The sequence below is a fragment of the Glandiceps talaboti genome, chromosome 21 (assembly GCF_964340395.1).
Source record: "Glandiceps talaboti chromosome 21, keGlaTala1.1, whole genome shotgun sequence".
In the NCBI taxonomy this organism is placed as follows: domain Eukaryota; kingdom Metazoa; phylum Hemichordata; class Enteropneusta; family Spengelidae; genus Glandiceps; species Glandiceps talaboti.
In genome coordinates, this window is record NC_135569.1 from 10,409,832 (window position 1) to 10,430,751 (window position 20,920).

The 20,920-nt window shown below is 37.0% G+C and overlaps 1 protein-coding gene across 1 annotated transcript in view; it reads right to left on the reverse strand.

Annotated features, from left to right (window-relative positions):
• Window positions 1-20,920, reverse strand: part of LOC144451189 (intermembrane lipid transfer protein VPS13D-like) — an 86,498-nt gene that overhangs the window by 43,106 nt on the left and 22,472 nt on the right. The window contains exons 25-33 of the mRNA XM_078141988.1: window positions 18,622-20,594; window positions 17,329-17,518; window positions 16,265-16,532; window positions 15,435-15,621; window positions 14,694-14,883; window positions 12,779-13,593; window positions 11,991-12,069; window positions 10,904-11,064; window positions 242-467 (exon numbers count right to left, since the gene is read on the reverse strand). Coding sequence (XP_077998114.1) covers window positions 242-467; window positions 10,904-11,064; window positions 11,991-12,069; window positions 12,779-13,593; window positions 14,694-14,883; window positions 15,435-15,621; window positions 16,265-16,532; window positions 17,329-17,518; window positions 18,622-20,594 — 4,089 coding nt within the window. The remainder of the gene's footprint in view (window positions 1-241; window positions 468-10,903; window positions 11,065-11,990; window positions 12,070-12,778; window positions 13,594-14,693; window positions 14,884-15,434; window positions 15,622-16,264; window positions 16,533-17,328; window positions 17,519-18,621; window positions 20,595-20,920) is intronic.

Genomic DNA, 20,920 nt, shown 5'->3' on the forward strand with positions numbered 1-20,920 from the left:
AGAGGCTCGAGCTCACTGATGTTGATGTGACAACTGTCAACACGAAAACAACATATCATATCAGTGGACATGCGTAGCAGACGCTCACTGATGTTAACAGAAATTATAAAGTTCTCCTCAAAATTCTTATTTTATGACAGTACCAATCATTATGGTGATCCTTTCGAAAAATTTAGATTTCCAAAAGTTTAAAGTAGAAATCACAAAAAGATAAATGTCAAGTCATCTGTCTGTACATTACCTTGATATCTAGTGTCATGTGCAACTATAGCATGTGACACCAAATCCACCGTCTTTGAACCATCAGAGAAATTCTCAAAGGAAAACTTCGACTTGATAAAGTCAATTCTCGCCAAGGAGGCTTCAGAACAGTTGGCTTGTTCATGAGCAATGAGGAACTCTAAACTGACATTGTCAAGGTCTATCACCATGGAGATATTAGGCCAGACTGTACCACTCAACACGGTCTGAAATTAAAAAGAGTATGAATTACTACCACGGAAATAAGCTATTACAATAATTAACAAACCAAACCTATTGTTGGTGCATGGGCATGATAAATTATACAAGTGGGTGATAGCGATGTCTTGGTTATGTGGATATAATCACCCTGTAATCAAGATAATGTAAACCCTGAATGAGGTTAATATTGAATATGTGTGGCAACTCGACGAAAACTCATTCAGAGAAGCCAGTCTAATTGTAATTATTATTGTTATGTACACTCCATGTGACTCAAAAAATATATGTTTTCAAAAAGTCATACGTTTGTCACATGTATGTCACATGTACATCACATGTGTGTCACATGTACATCACATGTATGCCACATGTATATAACACACAAACAACTGTTAGTTTCAGTTTATATTCTAGGAAATATTGTTCCTGGTATATATGAATAATATGTATATCCTGAAGCTCTTTACAACGTTGTTTTTAATGATTTGTTATGTCATGGAAACCACCATTATTGAAAACTTATGACCCATGTGTGATTCAGTCTTATTTTAAGAACACTGGAACCAATAGTGTGAGTGAATTACAATCTTAATGTGACATGTGACAAGCTGACTAGCCTGGAGGCTTGTCTATCAGTCTAAACATACTGGCCGACAACATCATCAAACCAGATAGTGAAGTCTCTGGACTACAAGACGACAGAAGAACACTGGTCACAACATACCCTTTTTTTATCGGCCACATGTACTTTAGCTGAATATATGTAAAAGCATAAATCTTCGATGGAAACAGGTCCTATTATGTGTTATCTTATTTCTATATTCAGCTGTTGTAAAAGGTGTCAACAACCACTGCACTGAATACGGTAGTCTGACTGGATAAATTATTACTAGTAGTGTCTACTTTCCTCTGTCTGCTAAATTAAAGTTCACCTGAGATGTGCTAATTGCCATTCTGCCAAATTTTTCATGCACCACAATAAATACAACTACATGTGTACATTATATGTTGTGTACCACAGCTAGGCCACATGTTTTTCAACTCAAACAAAAAATGAAAGCAAAAATAAAAGGGACAAGTATCATGTACGAATACTGCTGTGTTGATAAAACGGTTGTTACAGGTCTTATGTCCAATGCAAAAACTGTAACATAAAATTGTAAACCTGGCTAATGACTTAGTTTCACTAATTTTACTGGAAGACAAAAATGCAAAGATATGTAGTGACTAAAATTCCTTCTTGTACATGAACACAATGTACAAGTCTGGTAATTAGTAAAAAAATAGTTTTTGAGAACTAGCTGAAGACTGTAGAATCGCAAAATTTTGTAGGAGTGAAAATATCTAGGTTTACAATAATACATTTGTAAAGGGATTATTAAAGCTAGGTACAGTGTTCTGAAGGTGTGTTACATGCATATATCATGTTTACAAGACAGCTTAGCTTCTTTGAAAATAACACCTTCATTAATGTAGTTATTGCTGTACACAGTCAGACAAATACTGCCTATAGCGAAAGATTCAATACTTCACTAATCAACCAGAATTGATAACTATCAACAGTATAGTGGTGGCTACGAAAACATTTCTCTACTGTCTACTTTATATGCCTAACTTCAGAGCAAACAATTTTTCATGCATTACAAAATAGTCAGAATTTAGTTCATAGTACATGTACTTTGTGATTTCCATCACGTAGAACTATATAATATTTAGTGTTGAATGACTTCTTGGCCAATATTTCTTACACTGTAACTGTTACAGTTTGTTATATTAAATGGGCATATTAGGGTCTTGGTACTATCTTTACTATAGTCTAGTTCCTATACAGTATCATTGCGATTTACAACTCTGGTCACAGTTTAGTTAACTTACAGACCATGTTAGCATTCTGACTATCTGTACTAGGGAAATCCCCAATCTATGTATAACCATCAGCACAGCCTCCAAATATGGAAGAAGGAAGTCTATATTTAGCAACACCAATGTGCAGGATACACCATGTGACTCTCTATATATGGTACGAATAAGTCCATATTTGGTAAGTTGATCATGCCTAGACCGAATGAGAAACCAGATACAGCAAGAGATAAAGGCATGCACATCACATGATTTTAGCAAATGTTTGCTTACTCTCTCTTATATAACATATTGCCCTTTGGTTTCTGTGGATAGATCAAAGAAAATTGCTCAGTAGTATCTGTTGTAATATTTTAAGAAGCAGCCAGTGTACATTGTAAGTAACTCGTCTATTTTGTAATGTTTGGGGTTACAGGGTCTTGCCAGCAGAAGCCTGTAAAAATTGGAATTACTTTGCTTACTGGTAAAAATAATAGTTTTTTTCTAATTTTCACAATAATATCCTGCCTGTTTTTTCTACTTCCCATTGGCCAAAGATTACAGGGTAACCTTACATGTTGTTAAGAAGCATGAATGATGAAAAGAATGGCAGTCATATATAATTCTACTATTATAACACTCAGTTTAACTTTTTGTTGTCTGAGTATCTGATTTTCATCCGCCTATAAGCCAAAAAAAAGAATTGTTTCTGGTCAGGACAGGTTGTCGAAAATGGTGCGATGACACAATTTTATTCTTTTCTTTTTTTAAAATTCTCAACAAACCTGTAACACTCAATTTTACTATTTATGAGTTACTGTTCTTTTCATTTAGTACTTTAGAGCAAGTGTGTATGTGGGGCAGATGTCATTTGCTTGTTCATGATTGGCTCTGCAGTTGTCTTAAATGAAGTAGGGAGGGTTATTTTTGTGTTTCTCCCCTCGGATCTGCAGACAGTATGGACTGGACAAACACACACAAAAAAAGACAGATGCAAGGGTATTTAACTTGATTTGCATGCTGACCAGAAACAATTCTTTTTTTTGTGGCCATGTATAGCACTGTTATAGTGTTCAATGCGTCTGGATTGACTAGTCTACAGGATTACACTTAGTTTCAGCCTAATCCAGTCATGAAGGGATTTTAGTTATTGTCTTACGCTTTCTCTCTAAGGATAGCATAAATATGTCTGGATTCTACACTAGCATTTGACATTTGAGTTTCCAAACTAGGGCACGAGTAGGAAGGTATACTGCTATCCATACCACTAACCTTGAGACAGTGAATTAAGCTACACCTGTATTCAAATTATAGGGGAATGTTACTCCAGGAAATAGATGTAGGTGACGTCAATTCATAAAATCACTTTTCAGAATCCAATTATTTCCTGAACACAGTAGGCTATACTACTTTGGCAATTGAAGTCTCAGTTTAAGATAGACATAAACTGTGACATGTTGATATAAGCTATTGAATGGACATTGGTTTACAACGAGTAACACTGAAGTAAAGCACTTTCTTTATGTACTACACTCATTTATATCATTCATATCAAGTGTAAAAGTATACTGTTTCAATTGGTTTATTTACAATTATACAAGCCTAGCATGTGGCCTTTCTAATGTGGTCAATTAGCAAATGAAACAGTATCCTTTTACACTTGATAAACGATTGTGGTACATACAGAAAACGCTTTACTCTGGTGTTATGGGTTGTATTTTAGCAAATGAAACAGTTTACTTTTACACTTGATATGGGTGCTATAACCGATTGTGGTACATACAGAAAATGCTTTACTTTAGTGTTATGGTTTGTAATTGTACTGACACAGTGACAGTAGGGTGGTGTTTCTAATGACACCTATTTTCTTTCAGGGTACATTTTTGGGGATTTCCAATGTTTACACTATCTTGTGTAGCATTAAACTTTTGATCAAAACACAAACTTGAGAATTGTTACCTGAAATTTACAACTGCGTATTTCAGTCTTTGGCAACAGAAATTATACGAAATTACATGAGTCATTTCCATTCCCCAGCCTGTATCAAAACCATTGTGATTTATTATACATTTACGCACTATTTTGATCACATGGGGATTAGCACAACAGAGGTATTACTATCACCCACTTGTGTAGTCTAACACATTGAACAACTGTAACAATAGTTTTAACTAAGACATACATGTTGTATTTTATGACCTCCTGTTATTAGATAACATGTGGAGTTGGTTGTTTGAATTGGACTTTCCAAAGAGAGTAATTGTCTATATACAGGGGTCTTATCTTGAAAATTTATCTTGAAAATTACAGTTGTGTATATTCCCTAGACGCTGGTCAATAGCATTGTATTTAGTTTGTGTCTATCTTAGCAAACTGAGACCTTGATAGCCAGAATAGTACCACACCTGGTACTAAATAAGTGTATCGCTACATAGGATCTCCTTCATGAGTGTTATAATTCCATAAATCATAGTGGTTTCAATACAGGCTGAGGAGGGGAAATGACTCACGTACATGTCATTTACCACTTCTCGAAATTCTGACTCTGAGAGTACTTTGTATTAAACAGCTGAGGATCTCAGACGTATTCAGGTTCTTCAGTGAACCATACATCCTACATGAAAGTAGTGTCTATGAGTGAACAGACACTGGTTTAATCTGAAAGTTTTGGTTTCTATTTGGTTCTCAGCCTGTGAGCTAATGAGTAGACAGTACGAACAAAACTTGACATTGATGCCCAGTTGGTAAGGCTACTGTAATTTGACAAAAAGCCATGCTGACTTCATTTCAGCTGCAAAGAAGCCAAGCTAAATTCATTTTAGCTGCAAGGAAGCTAATCTGACTTCATTTCAGCTGCAAGGAAGCTATGCTGACTTCACTTCAGCTGCAAGGAAGCCATCCTGACTTCACTTCAGCTGCAAGGAAGCTATGTTGACTTCATTTCAGCAGCAAGGAAGCCATGCTGACTTCATTTTAGCTGCATGGAAACCATGCTGACTTCATTTTAGCTGCAAGGAAACAATGCTGACTTCATTTTAGCTGCAAGGAAGCCATGCTGACTTCATTTTAGCTGCAAGGAAGCCATGCTGACTTCATTTTAGCTGCAAGGAAGCCATGCTGACTTCATTTTAGCTGCAAGGAAGCTAATCTGACTTCATTTCATCTGCAAGGAAGCCATGTTGACTTCATTTTAGCTGCAAGGAAGCTATGTTGACTTCATTTTAGCTGCAAGGAAGCTATGTTGACTTCACTTTAGCTGCAAGGAAGCCATTCTGACTTCAGTAAATGTCATTTTAGGGGCAAGGAAACCAGGCTGATTTAATTTTGCATGTATTGTATCGACAAGAAATCATTATCTGACTTGACAAAATATTACTAAAATTGTTACATTTTATTTTATTGTTTAGCTTGACAAATATCTTACCAACTTTGCTAAATCTTATTGTCTGGCTTGACAAAAATGTTACCTAAACTGCTACATTTTATAATCTGGCTTGAAACGCCACCCTACTGTGAGCATAATGTTCAATGTCCATTGAAAAGCTAATATCAAAATGTCACAACAATAGTTTTAGTTTGTGTCTATCTTAGTAAACCAAGACCTCAGTTGCCAGAGTAGTATATCAACATGTCACAACAATAGTTTTAGTTTGTGTCTATCTTAGATTGCCGAAACCTTGATTGTCACTGTTATAAGCTTAGGTATCATGATTTGCTATTCAAACAGATACCAGTACAATGTGCTGTTATGTAACAGCTATTTCCCTCATCTGAAATAGTTGCTGCATAACACAGTTTAACAGCCCTCAGGGTAACAGACGTCTGCAAGCGCCCGCATAGCCAAGTATTGTAAGTGCATACTTTTCTCATTTGTGTTATTCATAACAGTGACTGATTTATGTGTTTATCAATGGAATCATGATTAATGAATAGTTAATTCACAAACTTTGTATGTCACTTCTAGGCTACACAACTGAAGGGCTCCGAGCACTCACTAACTTGCCGTTACCACAAGAAGGAATATCACCAACTAGCCACCATTATAGAGAGTTGTCACCTGTTGGCTATTTCACTACGTCATTGAAGCTATTCTGTTTGTGGGTAGCATTCTTCTTCACTGGATACCACAGTGTGTGATCACTAGGTCACCACACTCATTTCTAGGCTACATCATTAGAGGGCACAGTCTCTACTTTGCTGTACCACAAGAAGGAATATCACCAACTAGCTATACCATTATTGGTTATTCCACTAAGTCATTACGGCTATTCTATAGTGGGAGAGTTCTTCACTGGATAACTCAGTGTACAGTCACTATTAAATTCATCATACTGCAAGGGAGTTCTCTTATACACCCAAGCTGTATCATCAACAGAATTGACCATTACTAGATTACACAACATAACTACAGGGTCCCGTTACTGGAAAGATGTACTATAAATTATGCATTAGGATGTCAACTTTCAAGTTATGGAGTGTTTGGGTTTTATTTTTCATGACAAATCACCCTTCTACGGTGTACTTACATCTACATCCATGTCACTCTGATATTACTGATCCTACAAGATTTGACTGTTCTGATCAACACCTGATGTCAATTCCGTCACGTTTACCACACGATATAGACTACCTAGATTTACAAGACAACCAGATTTCAATGATTCCTGACCTGACACTTAAACATTTCAAAAAATTGATTTATCTTGATCTCTCTGGCAACCCTATCGAGAAACTAACCAGCGGTGCTTTTACAGGCCTTTCCCAGTTGAAGACTTTAAGAGTCTACTTCAATGAACTAAAGGAAATCAATGCAAGTACTTTTTTGTATCTGTCAAGCTTAGAAAAACTGGATCTCTCTTCTTCACAAATACTGGAAATCAAACCGAATACATTCTCTGGTCTTCATTCTCTGGACTCTCTTGATTTAAGCTTTTGCTATACAATAAAAGCTCTGTACAACGGTTCCTTCAGTGGGCTTACAACATTGACATCTTTAGATTTACAAAGGAATGTACTGGAATTCATACAATCAGATATTTTTTTAGATTTACCGAATCTGAAATTGCTAGATCTAGGATGGAACGAACTAAGTCAAGTTCCAAGAGGTATATGTAGGCATTCCCCTGATATAGAATCTTTATCTTTCAGAAATAATCTGCATTTATCTTCAGCAAAGCTTGACACCAGTTACGCAAATTGCAGTAATCTGACTCGTTTAGTATTTGATTTCACCACTATTACTGTTATCAACAAAAATGACTTTTTACCGTTGAAGAACCACTCCTTGGAATACATGTCATTCTACGGATGTCCACTGCATCAAATTGACGAAAGCTCATTCGATATAAAAAGAATCAAATCGTTCAGGTTTGGTCACGCGTCAACAATCTTGAAGAACAGCTTACAGAACATGAAGAATATGAATGTTACGAATCTAACTATTGGACTTTTAGAAACTCTGACGGACTTGTCGATTGAGACATTCGAAAATCTGCAAAGTTCCATACTTGCAGAAAGTGTAGAGAGTCTAACTTTGGAATGGACTACTCTAAAAACAATTGCAGATAATACGTTTAATTCCTTTACGAATCTACAAGAACTTAACTTGGCAAATAACCGTATTACTGCAATCAGCCAAAATGCATTCTTTGGCTTGACGAAACTGCAAAGTTTAAATCTGGGGTCGAATAACCTTCAAAACTTGCCTGCAGGACTTTTCCTACCTCTTTCGATCACTTTGCAGAGTTTGAACCTTTCAGATAACGAAATCAGTATACTAACTCGAAATTCTTTAAGTGGGTTGGAAAATCTCAAAGAATTCTACTTTGCTGATCAAAAAGTCTTTAATGTTGATGCAGCGAGAGACAGTTTTGATCACTTGAGAATGTTAGAAAAAATTGTTCTGTCGGGCAACAGTTTTGAAGAGCATTTCAAACTGCCGATGTCTTTGCTGGGTCAACTGAGGCATTTAGAAATCGTAAAAACATCAACTGTAGAAAACATTTTGTTGTATTTGTGTGACAATGTAACAAATCTTGAATACATTAATGCTGATGGCTCAACATGGTTTGTAGATGAAGCTGGTAATTTCGAAGAATGTACGACATCGGTGAAACACTTATCAGTAGCTCACGTTGATTTGACTGAGACCTGGTTAATTTGTTTCTGGGATTTACGCCCAGTTGGATATCTCTTTCAAAATCTTGAATCATTAGACATGAATCATGACAACATAAAAGATTTTCCGAACCACTGTTTTGATTTTATGCCTGACTTACAGCATCTTAATCTAAGTTATAATCGTATTGTGGCAATAACGCCAGAGATGTGGGCAGGACTTAATAAACTAAGAACGTTAGATTTGAGACATAATCAGATTTCCACGATTGACAGTACGTCGTTTCAAAATTTACCACAATTAACGGAGTTATATCTTGGAGGCAACATATACAGGTGTTCCTGTGATTTAAAATGGTTTCTGACACAGCTTAGAATCCAGACGTGGGAGGTCATTCCCCCCGACTATCAGACTGATACCCGTATCTATTGGTTACAAGATTACCAATGCAAATCTCCGAATCATCTCCAGGGTCGTTATCTAATTGAATATAATCCATCTACCCTTGAATGTAATCTAGTCTTTCTAATACTTACGGTACTTGGTTTTTGTTTGATATTTCTCGCGATTGGTATTGCTGTCGCACGTCAATATAAAGACCATATTCGTTACAAATGGTTTCTTTGTAAACTCAAAAGGCGTGGCTATGAACCAATAGCAGGGGATGACCAAGACTGGAGGTACAATGGATATGTTACCAACGGCAACACGGAAGAGGAGCAAAATTGGGTCTACGATCATTTCGTACCATACTTAGAGGATGAATTAACGTTTCAGATTTATCTACGTGATCGTGATCTTAGCGGTGGTGCTAATAGAATTAAAAGTACTGCCAAGGCTATATACGATAGTAAACATGTCATTTTTGTGTTGACAAAACATTCAGTTCAAGACGGATTTTTTATGTTTGAATTACGCACAGCTTTTGAGCGGCTTCTAAGTGAACGAAAGGATGTGATTATTCTTGTGGAGTTGGAAGAGATTCCAGACTCTGAACTCCCTAGGTTGCTACGACTACTGTACTGTCATAAAGAAAAGTTAACTTGGACAAACAAAGAGCCAGGAAAATCCCTCTTTTGGGAAAAAATAAAGTACGAAATTCAAAAAAATAATAATGTTAATTACAAAATTCATGTTTGAAGCTAGAAGGTTATAATGAAGCAATCTTTAACATATCATCGTCCTCGCAAACCAGAGCTGTTATTTCTTTTGTGATACTACGAAATGCCACGACCTGTCTATGGCGTGTTTTGGACTGTGCCATAAAAGAGGCTGTGGTTTGCGATGATGAGATATCACAAGTGAAATTTCACTTTTCATATTTGGAACAAGACAGTCTAGATCAATAGTAATCATTACTGTGAATCTGGAAATTTTCGCTAAAGACTTGTTTTCGCTAATTTCGCTCGAAAAAAAACCCTGCAAAAAATAGGTAGTGACTAAAAGGCTAGTAAATAGGATGGATATAATGAGATTGTAAAAATATGATAATAGTCAAAAAATCTGTAATAAAACTTTCTGAAGAAAATTTCCCCTGTTTTTGATCTTTTTTGTCCATAAATACTGTAAATTAATGTCAAAGCTATTGCAGCAGGACTGGTTGCATTGAAATTAATTGATTCCATGTTTGTATATGTGTCATTATAGAGGCAATTACTCAATTGCTATTGTTTTGGCAATGAGGCTTCAGTTGCAAGGGATTATGGAATGATTATGTTCTTGCAACATTAATTGCTGGCACCAGAAACAATCACCCTATGACCACACTACACAGATTTTGAGTTTATGTCTTTTGACCAAAAGTTACACTGTAAATCACTGACATGTTAATAACTGTTAACCCCCACCCCCACCCCCATCCCCACCCCTTCCTATGTCATAGCCATTATTCATGATGTTTGGAGTGATGATGGTTGAATAGTTAGAGTGTCTGGCCTGAATATATACGTTGCCTGTTCAAGCCCCATCACTGCCATTTGCTTCTGAATGGTTAAAGTATTTTTGAGCAAGATTTGAACCATAATTGTGCCTCAGTCCACCCAGCTGTATAAATGGGGACCCGGTAGGATAGAGGTTGCAATGTTAATGCTTTAATCCTATGCACTTATAAAGGCTGCAATGGATTGTATGCTCCCCAGGGAGTTGAGGAAGTGTAAAGGGCCACTGTGCCTCTATAGAGCCATGCCAAGGGTAGTAATTATAATAGAAGCATTTTGAGCACAGAATGGGAGCGCACCATATAAAAATCTGTCTTGTGGCACAACTGTATTTGGCTGTTTCTATGGGCGTGGTCTTGTTGCTAGGCATTTTTAGTAGTGTGGGAAAACACTATAAAAACCAACATTTTTATCATTATTGATTATTATTAATATGTTTACATATATCCAACCACTCATGTTTCAACAAAATTCTACTGTACTATAACTCTGAACAACAAAGTTGAGAAAATCTCTATAAAGGAATGGTTATTATTTTATTACATACATGGCCAACTGGTTCCTGGCTGTAAGAAGTTACTGGTTTTTCAAATTCTTCCAGAGGCTCTCCAAGATTTTTATCCAGGAATCCACGGATGAGATTATACTGCATGATATCCATGGAACAATGCACGGAAGACAGCATTCCATTGATGCTGAAATTTGGCACTGGAAAGAGAAATAGACAAGATTATGAAAAAGATGTGGCCAAAAAAAAGAAAAAAATTGTTTCTGGTCAGTGCGTGCATCACTTAAATACCCTTGGCTTCAGTCTTTTTTTTTGTGTTTATCCAGCCCATGCAGTCTGCAGATCTGGGGGAAACACAAAAATAACCCTCCCTACTTCAGTGAAGTCAACTACAGAGCCAATCATGAACAAGCAAATGACATCTGCCCCACATACACACTTGCTCTAAAGTACAAAATAAAAAAGAACAGTAACTGCCATAAATAGTAGACTGAGTGACAGGTCTGTTGAGAACTAAAAAAAGAACAAATTCACGCTGTCACACCACTTTAAACAAAATGTTCTGACCAGAAACAAGTTCCCCCTCCCCACCCCCCTTATTTCTCTGTTTCTTTTGTCTGAGGAACTAGGAAGTTGTACACCATTTAAATAGATGTCTTGTGTTCAATCTTAGTCTAAGGTTCAATTCATTGTATTGCAATATTGTCTATAAAAATAGAGTGCTTAGTAACAGTCAGTCTAGATATTGGAGTCATGTATTTTTTACGACCTGTTATCAGATACCATACTTGGCGTTGATTTTTTGAATTGGACTTTCCAAAGAGTGTAATTGTTTATATACAGGGGTCTTATCAATTGAGTTTATCTTGAAAATCACAACTGTGTCTATTCCTTTCACACTGGTCATTTGAATATCACTGTAACATTTTGTGTGCACACTTCTGAACTAGCTGATAACAGCTAAAGATAAACATTGGGAATAAATTACACTCAATATTTACATTATCATCTTTACTGAACATAAAAGTAATCAAAAATACATGTAAATCTTCACATATATACCAATGCAGTGATGACAGCAGCTTCTGTTAACTAGATAGAAGACTGTACAACTATTCAGACTCACCTATTCTGCTGTAGTCTGCATTCAAGTTTCTCTCCACTTGTAACTTTAATATACATTTCTCTTTCAGCAACTTGCCACCCTAATATCCAAACAATTACATATCAAATTTACATATCATATGCAACTGGAGCATTTTTTGAAACTGTTTTGTTTACACTGAAGGGAATAAGCACTCTGGTGTCATGAATATTCATTGTTCAACCATGAATATATTATTTCTGTTGACTCCCAGAATGCAATAGCCCAGAGCAGAGATTCCCTATAAAGGCACAAGATCAATGTGATGCTTCTCTGAAATCACAAGTGATGTAAAATCATGAAATGATTGGAGAACCCATAATTTATGAAATATTTCTATTGCATATTGGGTGGTGTTCCCCTTTAATTTTCAATCAGTATTTTCAACCCGTTAGATTCTGTATTCATTATGAAATCTTAAATATGATTTAAAATGTAATACTAATAAACATAATAACAATAATAATCTTTATTTATACTGGATAGTTCTTTAAGTATATAAACACTTATCTCCCAAGAAGTCCAGTGAGGGCCATCCCTCATGGGTTTAGTGTTAATGCAGGAGGAAACTGGAGTACCCAGGGAAAATGTGCATTGTTCAGTAGAGTCAAACTGAACGACACTCTTCTTACTTACAGTGTTGTACATTCAATCAAACCCTGAATGGGTTTGAACCCGACCGCAGCAGTAAGAGGCAAGTGGTTTAACCACTCGGCCAACAACAACCCCAAATGTAAACTCAAATCATTAGAATTTGGACAGTTACTGACCTTTCTTTGCACAATGAATGATGGGAACACCATGCCTGATTTCTCTCTTTCTTTGGTCTTGTCATCAGCATCTGTTCTTTCTGCAGAGTACAAATCCATATCTACAAGATCAATGTGCATCACGTCTAAAAGACATCGATGTGTCAGTGGAGTAGGTCCTCCCTCTGCTGTAGCACAGCTGATATGTTGTAAATTGAGTGGACATTCTGTATGATGGAAAGACTCGAAATTTGTAGCTGATGATTCTGAAGATGGTGGTGGACTACTGACAGATGTTGATGTTCCTTGCAGCTTATCGGGGGATGACTGTGAACCGAACAACGGTTTACCTATGGCGGGTTGTGACTGACTAGCGACTATGGGCGTTGATGCTCCTTTTGGTTGATCGAGCATTGAGACACTGGACTGCCGTGATGATGATGGCATGCTGACTGCTGGTTGTGACTGACTAGCAGTGATAGGCGTTCCTCCGGGCTTATCAGACAATGATTTGCCTGATGGCTGTGAAGACATTGAAGATACATCTACGGAAGACATTGCTTGTTGTGTGGAATAGTAACTAGCACTTGATGTCTGGGCTGAAGTCACATCAGTATCTGAGAAACCCTTTCGGAGATTCAAATTTGGCATTTTACTTTCCTTGTGCTGACTGGTTGGTGATGGTTTAGGGTTACTCAGATTGCCCAATGGTCCATCATTTATTGTATAGACCACGCCCTCTGGAGACTTGGGATCATGTTGCTTATCATCCTTCATAGATGTTGGACTATCACGATCATAGAATTTGACTTTACCGCCTATTTCTGTTGGAACATCTGTAAAAGGTCAAGAAAAAACTAATTACAATCGTTTACACGGTAATACTTGATATTTTTATCCTCTATTTTATTTTACAATTTTTTTTCTGAATTGTATAATTTGATTTCCTAATTGCATTTTCTTCTTATCGTTTTTTTTACTCTGTCTTTTCTTTTTACATAATATTGATAGCTTCTCCAAATCTGGAATTATCCCTTTCGAAGATTGTAGACCAAATTATGAAATTTTGTAGCTCACAAGGACAAACTTACTAGAGTAGGTTGTCTGTTTTTGGCTGTTCATGCCAACTAACCAATTTTGATAAAGTATATCTATCCATATTGATGATTCAGAAGAAACTGAAATTAATAACTTTATTTTATAACTACACTGTATATTTAAATTACCAAGCCAGACTACATACTGATTAAAATCCAAAGTTAGTGGTTGAGTTGTTGATTGATTAGTTGTTCAGCTCAATATATTAGGTTGTTTTGCTCATATCATAGTTATCATTGTGGAATTATGATGTGCGAATGGTTATATAGTGGTCGGGTTGGAATCTGCAGGTTGAAGGTTCGAGCCCTGTCACTGCATGGTGTTTGTTTCTGAATGACTAAAGTCCTTGGGCAAGATTTGAACCACGACTGTGCCTCAGTCAACCCAGCTGTATAATTGGGGACCTGGTAGGATGTAGGTTGCAATGTGAATGCTTTTTATATAATCAAATGCACTTATAAAGGCTGCAATGGATTGTATGCTCCCCAGGGTGTTGAGGGAGTATAAATGGTCATTGTGCCACCATTGATCCATGCCTGGGGTAATTATTGTGAGTGCCTTGAGCTCTCAGGAGGAAAGGTGCATCATAAATCTTCATCATTACTATCATTTTATACATTCATGTTTTTTATTTTGTCTTGGTCACCACCTTTCTGTGACCAAGACCATACAATGAATATGTCATAAAAAGACCAATTCAAGCAAAGGTAATAGCAATAAACAGTTAGATTTTACACAAACTGACTACTTACCAATGTCTTAAACGGTTAGATTTTACTCACACTGACTACTTACCAATGTCTTAAATGGGTAGATTTTCCCCACACTGACTACTTACCAATGTCTTTCAGTATAACTGATATTGATCCTGGTGAGCCTGCATACAGGAATTCATTCTTGACCGTTAAGTTACCTAGGTTGACAACAAGAACTTCACTAGATGATGAATTCTTAGGGAATAAAATCACTGGTGACCCTGCTTCAATATCAAGAATTATCCTGGATGCTGTCTTCTTGGAGTCTTTGATCTGATGATGAAAATCAGTTTATTTGTGTCATGAAAACAGCTAGAATAGGAGAATATGTCAATGGTGCACTGTGGGTACTCAAACTGGTGATGTCATGGCACAGAAGTACACAAACCAATGATGTCACGTACAAACTGATGATGTCATAGCATTATAATTACACAAACTGGTGATGTCATGGAATAGGTCATGGTACATCAACTGTATGAATTAACAGGTGCTAAAACTGTGATAAGGATACACAATAGGCCTTTCCAAAATTTGCCATGGTGGCGCTCTACTTCCTGTCTGTGTGTACCTTGGGGGTATACATGGTATAGGTTACTTGGTTAATCATAGAGCACTGCTGCTTTCCTTGATGTCTGAACAATATGAAAAACATCCCTGATTTACACTTCTACAGAATACCAAGCATCAAAGCTCTTAAGAAACGGTATTATGCGGTGATGATACCCCCAATTTGAGTGAGGGCACTGTATTCTCAATTTCCTGTTTGCAGTCTGGAATGGCCTTTTACATGTCAGCATTAGTTCACAGTGAAAAGAACTTACCTCAACATCTTTGCCTTTACTTATTGCACTTGTATGCCCCATATGGTTGTGAAGGTTGTTAAAATGTTCACAAAATGCCACAGTTTCACTTAGAAATCGATGTGTATGTACATATTGTACTGATGCCATTCTGAGTTGTACTTTAATATCACATTCTCTTGTTAGATAGGGATCATCTGGTCCATACCTATACCATCATTAAAGAAATATTTAGAATCAAACACTTGGACATTGATAGATGTATGAAAAGTTGGGAAGTTTCACAGACTGCCACATGAATTGATTGGTTGGTTGGTGGATTGGTTGAGTGGATGTGTTGATGGGTTTGTTGCTTGAATTGCTTGCTTGATTCATCAATTGGTTACTTGGTTCATTGATTGATAGATGTATGAAAAGTTCGGAAGTTTCACAGATTGCCAAATGAATTGATCGATCGATTGGTTGCTTGGGTATGGGTGGGTTTGTTCATTGATAAGTTAGTTGATTGGCTGCACCATATAGAATGGAGGATAGATGGACAGGTAACACATTGTTAATCCTCTCGTGGAGGGAGTGGGAGGGGGTTGTATTTGCACACCATGAACGCAAAACTACAAGTTGAGCAAAACAGGATTAAACACACTTATTTATCATAGGCTGGTTTGGCTCATTTTAGAATTCAGAGTCTGTCAACAAGTCAAAGGCACTTTTCTGTACTTTTGTCATGTAAAGTTTTCAAATTGAATTGAATTGAATTTACTCAGATTTAATCAAATTGAACGAAAATGCTTTGAATTGATTGCAATGACATGAGCTGATTTACATAAAACAAAACTAAAATTATAACTTACTTGAAGATATCAAACCCCAAAGCTTCTTTTCCTGTAGTGATGAACCGTTCCCTGTACAAGTGTCCACTTGGTGTTAAATCAGTTAGAGATATCTGTCCTAAACTACCAGCTATCGATGTGTTACCATCAATCAAACCTAAATGAGCTATTAGTTTAGAGACATTAGCACTGGCTAATTCATACTTGGGTTTGTTTAGGATTAACGTCAACGATTGTACTTTGATGTCAAATTCAGAGTTCTTCTCTTCTTCCACTGGTGATCCAATATCTGCAATTAAAATACAATTAGTATTAATTATAAAAGATATGCAAAATTAGATGAGATTAGATTATATTAGACTAGACTAGATTAGATATGATTAGACTAGATTAGATTAGACAAGACTAGACTAGATTAGATATGATTAGACCAGATTAGATTAGACTAGATTAGATTAGACTAGAAAATTAGATTAGGCTAGATTAGATTAGATAAGATTAGATTAGATTAGTTTATATTTGACTGTCACATTATTCTAAACACTCTGAGAGATGAAATGGACAAAATTATGTAAGCTGTGATATGCTTCCTAAAATGTGTTAGGAATTTACAATGTAATTAATGTCTGTACATATGATAGACATTAACAAAACAAACTACTCTAGCAATCAAGGTCTCAGTTTACTAAGATAGACACAAAATACTAAGTAGTTGCTCAATGTGGTAGATTATACAAATGGGTGATAGTAGAGTCTCTTATGTGTGAATCTAATAACTCAAAAATGTACTCTGCAAAATCATGGCAATCATCAAAAATGCCATCATGTTACTGTGAGTACAATTGAGGTCCATTCAATAGCATACATCGACATACATTCTCACAAACCAGAGCTGTTATTTGTAGTGTGTCTTGTGTCAATCTTAATGGTAAACAGAAGCCTTGATTTACTAGTCTTAAACAACAAACTGGAAATTATTAATATTGATGCCAAATCTACTGTGTATTATAACTGTTGAGCAAAAAACTACAAATCGGATATTTTGGCTTATAGCAGAACATTAAAATAAATAAAGGCACACTCACATGGTGATATTATTTCAACATCCCCGTCATCATCTGATGGTGTTAGATTAGCTGATACATAATCATTTGGTGATGATGTTGTTTTACCCTTCGGTGTTCCGATACTGAAGAATGTTAACAAGACAACCCAAGTCTGTAAGTTGACTGTTGTATCCAGGGAATTAAAGTCTACATCAACCAGTCGATTTATCTGAAAAAGAGGTATGTATGGTGTTAACTGTACGTTGTATGCAAACACTAGGAACTCTTTGATATATCGACTATGGTATCATTATATACAAAAATGGATGAATTGGGTATGTGTGTATGTATGCATAATTAAGTGTGTGTGTGTGTGTGTGTGTGTGTGTGTGTGTGTGTGTGTGTGTGTGTGTGTGTCTGTGCACACATACATGGATGTATGAACAGAAGGATGGAAGAAAGATGGATGCATGCATGCATGTATGCATGTGTGTATATATGCATAAGTGTGTGTGTATGTGTGTGTTTGTGTTTGTGCACACATACATTGATGTATGGATGGAATGTTGGAAGAAAGATGTATGCATGTGTATATGTTATTATCTAAATTGAAACTTTTGAAATTACATTATTTAGTAAAACATCGTATTCATACAGCCTTCTGTGATTGGCTTAAATCATATCATGTGGTTTAGACCATTGACCTATAGTGACCTCAATTTGCATATAAGGGCACCCTTCCCTCATGCTGTTATTTAGAAACTATTTCACTTGGCTTTCAGCATCGGGAAAACAGATGCTTCAAACCAGCCCTCTTGGTGCCCTCATACTAAATGGGGAGATTTCATCAAATTTTAACTTCAACCACTGGTTTAAAACTGTAAGAAAGTGTGAGTGGTATAGTTCTGTATTACAGAATTTACTTCTTAGTTATTCACAGTCTGGATGCCAACATTGTTTCTAACTAAACCATGTCTAGTCAAAGTCCCTCAATCAGCACAAAAAGTTGTTCATCCAATCAGTGAACCCCAACTGTTATAGTGATGTAAACAGTGTATAAGTAGCATACTGAACTAACAAATATACCATATTTGAACATTACATAACTGTCCCAATAAACATTAACTTTATGAGGGACTGTGTTATTGGTTAGAATTTTGTGATTGATTAACAAAGACATGATGTTAATGACTGTGTGGGTGGCTGTGGATGAATTTTAAATTGCATGTCATGCATCTCAGTACTTCTAGAGTAATGACTTTGACTATACTGTGAGTGGAGATGTAAATAGTAACGATACTGTATAGGAACTAGACCAAGTTATTCACTTACCCCTCTATATGTGGAATGAAACTCTGGACATTTTTTATCCACCAGCAACACATTAATATGCACCAAGGCATCATGAGATGATTCATCAGCGAGGTCCTCGGCTGATGCTCTTACAGACGGTGGTGGGGTGGCAGGACATGTGTCAGGGAATGTGTCACTATATGTGGCAGACCTTGACCTGGGTGGTGGATGCAGTACTGTAATCTTTTTAGTTCTCCTCTCGTACTTGGATTGCAAGTTAGTTGGCAGAGACGACGTCATCATGTGAACTGGTGGTCTAGCGACCTTTATAGGACAGGATGTCGACAAGTATGACCTTGACTCCCGTGGACTTGACTGTGACGTGACAGTTGATACCATCAAGAACCGGTGTTTAGAATCTTGTGGCTGTAGGAGATCTTCCATGATAAGAGAACCTAGTGCAACTTGAATGGAGGTTGTGTATGGTGTCGCTTTCTCCATATTAACCATGAAGTCTTTGAAAGCCAGTTCAACAAAGCCTTGATTTCCGTCACCAAAGTCGTCATGTAACGTGACGTCAAGAACGGGAAGTGAAAACTCAGCTTGAATCTTCATTGGGGTATCTTGTACAGGACTTGGAAGACTTTCAGATGCTGCGTTCGTTGTCTTCTCATCCTCCTCAAATCTGACTGACTTCCGATCAGGATCAAAGTCGTCCGACTGCACCGATGACAAACTTGTCACCGAGGTCGCTGGTGCGATTGAGACATCATCCCTCACATCTACACTACTTTCTATGCTACCATCAAAAGTTAAATTATCCAGAGTCTGGAGAACCTGTTCAAAGACCTGCTTGGCTAACACAACTTTTAAAGGAGTAACAACTTTGCCAGTAACTTTCAAGATATTCTGAGAAGCTTCCATTTGTTCATCCTGGAAGTGAATATCTGCTGCCTCATCCCGATTCACAAATACGGAATCTGCTGAAATCTGGTCTATGGTTAGTTCAATTGTTGTGTTATGGAGTATAGAGTCTCCTCTCCGAGTTGCCATCATTGTCTCGGCTGACATCTTTGAGTCTAACCTTTGACCTGATCTAGCCTGACGATTCAGATAATCACTGTTGATGGAGAAGACATTGATGTTTCTGATCTCCATGTACATTCTTTCAATTCCGTCATTCAGCCATCTATCAGATGACACGGCCCCTGACTTCTTCACCGTGTTGTGAAGGTAGATTTTACCGAGATGACCAACGAGAAGCTCATCACTAGTTGGGGTCCTCGGGAAGGCAACCACAGGTGTTTGCATCACTATGTCTAGTTTCAATCTGGATTGATTCAAGTTTGAATCATCGAGATCACCCCCTTCTGCATTTATCAGACTCTCGTTGAGTGACATCGTACTCTTTCTAAGCGGCGAATCAACGACACTGATGCTACTGCTAAATCCTGCTGGACCGAGTGAAGTACTAAGGTAGTCTTTCTTAGTGACTATTCCCTTAGCAACCTCTGTGGCTGCTTGCTTGATTGACACCGCCAACGACGATGTATACATCTTGAATTCACTCGCACAAGACGACAGTTCAGCAATAAACCTTGGTGAATGTGTATAGCATAAGGATGCCATGCGTAGTTTAAGTTCTGTCCCTGAATTTTCACTGCTTTGTGGTGACGAGGGTGGCGATTTGGAGTTAAAGTCCATCACAAGCCCTGACTTAGAACCAATCTCATACGGTGTTGATGGCTGGCTGCCTCCTTTTGGTTTGTAAAAGGAGAAGTAGAACGCTTTGTTCACAAAATTCACATCAGCATCAGTGTTATCAAAAACATCAGTTCCAAATGCAGTGTTGAACATTTCCTCCGGAATGTGACAGGACTCCATGTCAGCTGCCGAAGAATCTACCTGAGGGTCATGACCGACACTGAACACTTTACTATGACTAGCGCCCTCTGGTGTCAAGTCAACCACCTGTAAACCACCTAAATGTCCTTCGATGTTGAATTCGGTTCCTGAAATTTTAAAGAAATGTATCTCATTAACCGATAGCAATGGACGCAATTATCTATAGATATCATTTTAATTTGAAGAAAATGATTATTGAACATATCAACTTTGGAAATATATGACAAGCGAGCACAATGTATCACTTTGTTAAAATGACAGTATATACCATGATGCTAAAAGTGCATAACATACCAACCAGTGACATGCATGTATTTACAGTGGAACTTGTCACAAACAGAAAAAAAAAAAAGTTCTCATAACTAAAACTTCTTACATAGGCCTAGGGAGACTTTTAACCTAGTTCTGATAATAACGTTTACCTATGGAGACT